Genomic DNA, 5000 nt, shown 5'->3' on the forward strand with positions numbered 1-5000 from the left:
GGAAACCCAAACAAAACCTTTGACTACAGTTACACAACATTTTTAACCTGATACATTTTCCAACAGTAGCACTCAGTAACAACAATTTTCTTTCAGTAGCCTTTCATGTCATTTTGTTTTCAACATCTTTTGGAACAGAACAGATGCCATCTTTCTCTTCTCTACGCATGCCACATCACCACAATATCCTCGCAGGGACCGGCAACTCCAGCAGCAGCCAAACACCACCGTCTGTAAGAGAACGCAACACACACGTCAGTCATTTCTGAACAGCTCTGCACATGTACAAGTCCAACTGCCTCACGCCGTCTCTTCCTTGACCTCCTACCTACCAGCTGCGTGCTTAAGTCCTGACACAGGGGAGGGCTTCAGGCCTGCTCAGCAATGCCTGCACATTGCACTTTCACAGTATTATACCATTTCTCATACAGGTGCACCATCCCTGACCCCACCCACATGTCATCCCACTGGAACCACCAATTCTAACACCTTCTAATCATTCTCACCGCTTTGGAATATTTCCTTATGGCTCCCATCTGCAGGGCTTCTTCACACTTGCATACAGCAAAGGCTGCCTAACAGTGCATGCACTCCATTCTCTGCGGAGTTCCAATTCCATTCCAGGGATGGTCATCACACAGTCCTCATTCTTCCTCACCCAAACATTCCTATCTCACTCCATCCACAAGTTTCCCTCAAGACAGATACTTTGCACTGACATTCAGCCAGCTGATTACATCCAGGCAAAGTTCTTATGAAGTCATCTCACCTTCTGGGAGAGGTGTGTATGCACAGAGGCCAAAGCCTGCAGCTGCACTCCAAGTTGTCCAAGCCTCAGCATGCAGCAGGCAAAGAGGATACACTTGAAGGAAGCAGGTTTGTACCCACTCTCCCCCAGCTCAGGGGGGAACAAGAGGCCTTTGCCTACATGCTGTCATCTCTGCTCACAGGCTATAATGCTATGGGCTGCTGACCCATTCAGAATGAACGATTACACAACCAGTACCTCCCAAGTACCCCTTAGAGCATCTTCCTCGCTTATGTGTGACTCGGCTAAGCGGAATAGCACGTGGAACACACACTGTAAGTTACCCACCATATGAGCCATGCAGCATTTTGTGCCAAGGCTGACATAAACCCTACGAAGCCTCATGCAGTGCCTCACCGAGGGTGCAGGGGAGGAAGGTCAAGAGAGTTGCCCTTCAGTATTTAAAATGACAGATGTGCTTTCTTTCAGATGACATTGAAAGAACCAGTAAGGTTTCACTTCTTTCTTGTAGGCCACGCGAAAGCCAAATTTCTGTACATGCCTATTCTAGGAGGTGCACTTCACGGCAGCTCTCAGAATGTAGCCGCACAAATCCGGTTTAACGCTAAAGTGTTTTTCAGCAGGCCACGTGTCAGTTATGCAGTCTACACACAGGTAATAACTCAGTTCAGGTATAAAGCTTAACACCTTATTTACTGTCCAGTATTTATGAAAATATTTGGAGAAACGTGTAGCAGTTTTGAGATCAGTATTGCCAAAGTTTGTAAGGTAAGAAGTGGTAGCACCATCATCCAAACCTGTATTTTTTAAAGAATTTAAAATGATGGTGCTCTGGATTGAAATTGATACAGACCTTATCTGCAATTTTTTCTATGTATTCCTACAGATTTTACAAGCATGGGCAATCTTATGTAGGGGAAAGTAATTCATGAAGTTTTTCTATTATTTGTATCCATACCTGGAACTTTGTACGGTATAGAATGGTATTTTCCGGGTGCATTCTGTGACACGACAAGCAAGAGGGAGAAGCAGCACTTCAGGATTCGTTCTCCCGTACTGATAATTGCAGTCCTTTCAATGTGCATTAAAATGAAGAGATATGAGAAGGTAAGAGCAGGAAGAGAAAAAAAAAAAAACCATCCTAAGGTAAGGAACTCCTGCAATTTTTCTGTTGTCTATTTCTTGTTTTTTAGGGAAGGACACGTATCCAGGTGGCTGCAGTGTGTCACAGCAGAAGTAGTAGCCTTTTTGAGTTTCAGCAATAAATAATGTTCCATAATTACAAAATCACAGGCTAAAACCACCTTTTTGTTAGATCTCGAAAACATTTTCTGTCTTGCAGCAAAGCTGTTTACTACCTTTATGGCTGGCCATTTATTCCCAAGCCACAGTATAGTACCCAGTGTCTTACGAATGCTGCTACCCAAGTGAAGGAGATGACTTAAGTAGCTAGTAAGAACAAAGTATACCAGAAAAAAGAGAATTGAAAAAAGCAGCCACTGTTGATATGGATCATCGTGGCGCTGCAGCCATCACGTCAGTCACAGACAGGCCTGTAAGAGTGTTCTGTAAACAGCGAGAATGAAGCTCAGAAGTGCTGTGGAAGCAGGTGGTTTGACTTGATAAAGAATAGAAAGATACGTTATGAATTGACATACTTACCCTCGCTCTCTCCACCATTCGGGTATTTCCGGTAGCACCTGCAGAAGCAGACTTGCGCTGTCCCTTTTCACTGTAACCTACTTAATCTCGCCGTTATTAGCGCCCTATAACAGAGTCCCTGGGACAGGCGGGGCTAAGGCACGAGATGTTGCGGGCGCTGAGATAGAAGGATGGACGGGATCCACAACCTACAGCGCTGCCTTCGCGGCACCTTCGGAAGCGCCACAAACCTTTTGTCACATAATAACGTCTGATATTGCGACAAGTATACATAGCAGTTAAGCAACTGCTCTCTCCTTGTGCTTTTTCACTACTGTAATGTCCCCGTGCGGGGTGCGCCGTTCCCGGAGGCACCGCATTGCCGGGAAGATGCACCGGGCGTGCGAGCGAGCTCCCGGATGACAGCGAGCCCGTGCCAGGAACTCGCGGGGGGAATACCCACAGACTTGTGATGTTTAGTGTTTCCGAATGCATTCAGTCTGTGTTTGGCAGTCGAAAGGTCCGCGGTGGGGATGCACCGCTGCCGGAGGCAGTCCAATACCGGGACGATGTGCGGAGCCGAGGGAGCAAGCTTTGGACCCAACTCCCGAGCTCAAATACCCGCTCAACGTAAAGTCCTCTCATCAAGGACGTACCCCAAACCGAATAAATAACTATAAACACTACACTCGATCTTAGCCAAACGGCCGAGCGGCGATGACTATCTCCTTCCCCCACTCCCGGCGGCACCCCGCTCGACAAACACACACCTCGCTGTCTCCCCCGCGCCGCCCCGCACCTCCTTTCCAGCAATTTAGAGACTCTTTCCCGCTGTGTTCCCGCACTGTCAGCACATGTTTCTGAAGCACTGACCCGAAATCACGGCGGTGCTCTGTGTCTCTAATATGCATCACCCCGCCGCTCCGGCCGGCCGCGCGGGAAGCTCGTGAGGCGCTGGGAGCTCCGGGAGAGGCGGAAAGGCTCGGGAGCTGCAGGAGTTTTTCATGGATTCTGGGGCTCGCAGCAAGGGCTCGGCGCGGCCAGCGGGGTCGGACAGGCCGGCAGAGGCACGGCGAAGGCGCCGCGCTCGGGCTTTTGGCCGCTCGGACCACGCGGTTGGATTTGCCGAGCCGGGGCTGAGAGGAGCTGCGGGAATAAATAGGGAAAAATGGAAAAAAGGTCTTTTTTCGGGGACTCAGGAAAGGCTTGAAACCCCATTTCCCCCCCGCGCCCCCCGCGCACCGAGGCCTAAACTCTGCAAATCCCCCAATAAAGCTCTCAAGATGCCATTCGCGCCGCTAAGGAATCGAGTTTGCCTGACCGATCTTCATCCGCCATGATGCCGCCGATCGCTGCGCGCAGTGATCTAATTTGGATGGCCGGACCTCTTTTCCCCAGACGCCATTCATGCGGGATTGTGCTTTAATTTGCATGACCCCGCCCCTTTACCGAGACTGCAACTCGCGCCGCGTTTCGGCTAGTTTGCATAACTCCGCCCATTTCCCCCAAAATGCCGTTCGCGCATGAGGTAATCCAAATTAGCATAACCCCACCTCTTTCTCCCAAGATGCCGTTCGCACATGAGGTAATCCAAATTAGCATAACCGCGCCCCATTCTCCCAAGATGCCGTTCGCGCATGAGGTAATCCAAATTAGCATAACCGCGCCCCTTTCTCCCAAGATGCCGTTCGCGCATGAGGTAATCCAAATTAGCATAACCCCGCCCCTTTCTCCCAAGATGCTGTTCGAGCATGAGGTAATTTAAATTAGCATAACCCCGCCCCTTTCTCCCAAGATGCCGTTCGAGCATGAGGTAATCCAAATTAGCATAACCCCGCCCCTTTCTCCCAAGAGGCCGTTCGAGCATGAGGTAATCCAAATTAGCATAATCCCACCCCTTTCTCCCAAGATGCAGTTCGAGCATGAGGTAATCTAAATTAGCATAACCACGCCCCTTTCTCCCAAGATGCCGTTTGCGCATGAGGTAATCCAAATTAGCATAACCCCGCCCCTTTCTCCCAAGATGCCGTTCGAGCATGAGGTAATCCAAATTAGCATAACCCCACCCCTTTCTCCCAAGAGGCCGTTCGAGCATGAGGTAATCTAAATTAGCATAATCCCGCCCCTTTCTCCCAAGATGCAGTTCGCGCATGAGGTAATCCAAATTAGCATAACCCCGCCCCTTTCTCCCAAGATGCCGTTCGCGCATGAGGTAATCCAAATTAGCATAACCCCGCCCCTTTCTCCCAAGAGGCCGTTCGCGCATGAGGTAATCTAAATTAGCATAATCCCGCCCCTTTCTCCCAAGATGCCGTTCGCGCATGAGGTAATTTAAATTAGCATAGCCCCGCCCCTTTCTCCCAAGATGCCACTCGCACCCGGCTTTCTCTCATTTGCATACCCACGCCTGCCTCCCCAAACCCCGCCCATGCCCTTCTAATTTGCATATTCCCTCATGCAGCACGGCGCAGGCCATCGCCGCTCTGCCGGGCGGGTTCGGGACAGCGGGGATCGGGGATTTCCCGCCCCTTTCTGGGGCTTTTCGGGGGCAGCAGAGGGACCCTCGGGGCTGCGGTAAGAGCAGGGGAGG

General features: G+C 50.3%; 1 protein-coding gene and 1 non-coding gene across 8 annotated transcripts; both read right to left on the minus strand.

Moving 5' to 3' along the window:
* Positions 1-11: 11 nt before the first annotated feature.
* LOC146420921 (uncharacterized) lies at positions 12-3757 on the minus strand. 7 transcript variants are annotated; one of them, XR_014848884.1, is made up of 5 exons: positions 3732-3752; positions 3284-3556; positions 2432-2469; positions 1728-1840; positions 12-231 (listed from the first exon to the last, which is right to left on the minus strand). XR_014848884.1 is itself a non-coding variant. In XM_085047881.1 (4 exons), the coding sequence occupies exons 1-4, from the start codon at positions 3746-3748 to the stop codon at positions 176-178; spliced, it is 384 nt and encodes a 127-aa protein (XP_084904007.1). In that variant the 5' UTR covers positions 3749-3752; the 3' UTR covers positions 12-175. The 7 variants fall into 7 exon arrangements, 3 of the variants coding, with proteins under 3 accessions (XP_084904007.1, XP_084904009.1, XP_084904008.1); XM_085047881.1 differs by lacking the exon at positions 1728-1840; XM_085047882.1 differs by lacking the exon at positions 12-231 and having other exon boundaries at positions 1421-1840.
* LOC146420922 (U2 spliceosomal RNA) lies at positions 2939-3129 on the minus strand. The gene has a single exon (XR_014848888.1). It is a non-coding gene; the product is annotated as a U2 spliceosomal RNA (small nuclear RNA).
* Positions 3758-5000: the final 1243 nt, after the last annotated feature.

Source organism: Lichenostomus cassidix, unplaced genomic scaffold (genome assembly GCF_008360975.1).
Source record: "Lichenostomus cassidix isolate B80296 unplaced genomic scaffold, HeHo_3.0 HiC_scaffold_621, whole genome shotgun sequence".
Lineage (NCBI taxonomy): Eukaryota > Metazoa > Chordata > Aves > Passeriformes > Meliphagidae > Lichenostomus > Lichenostomus cassidix.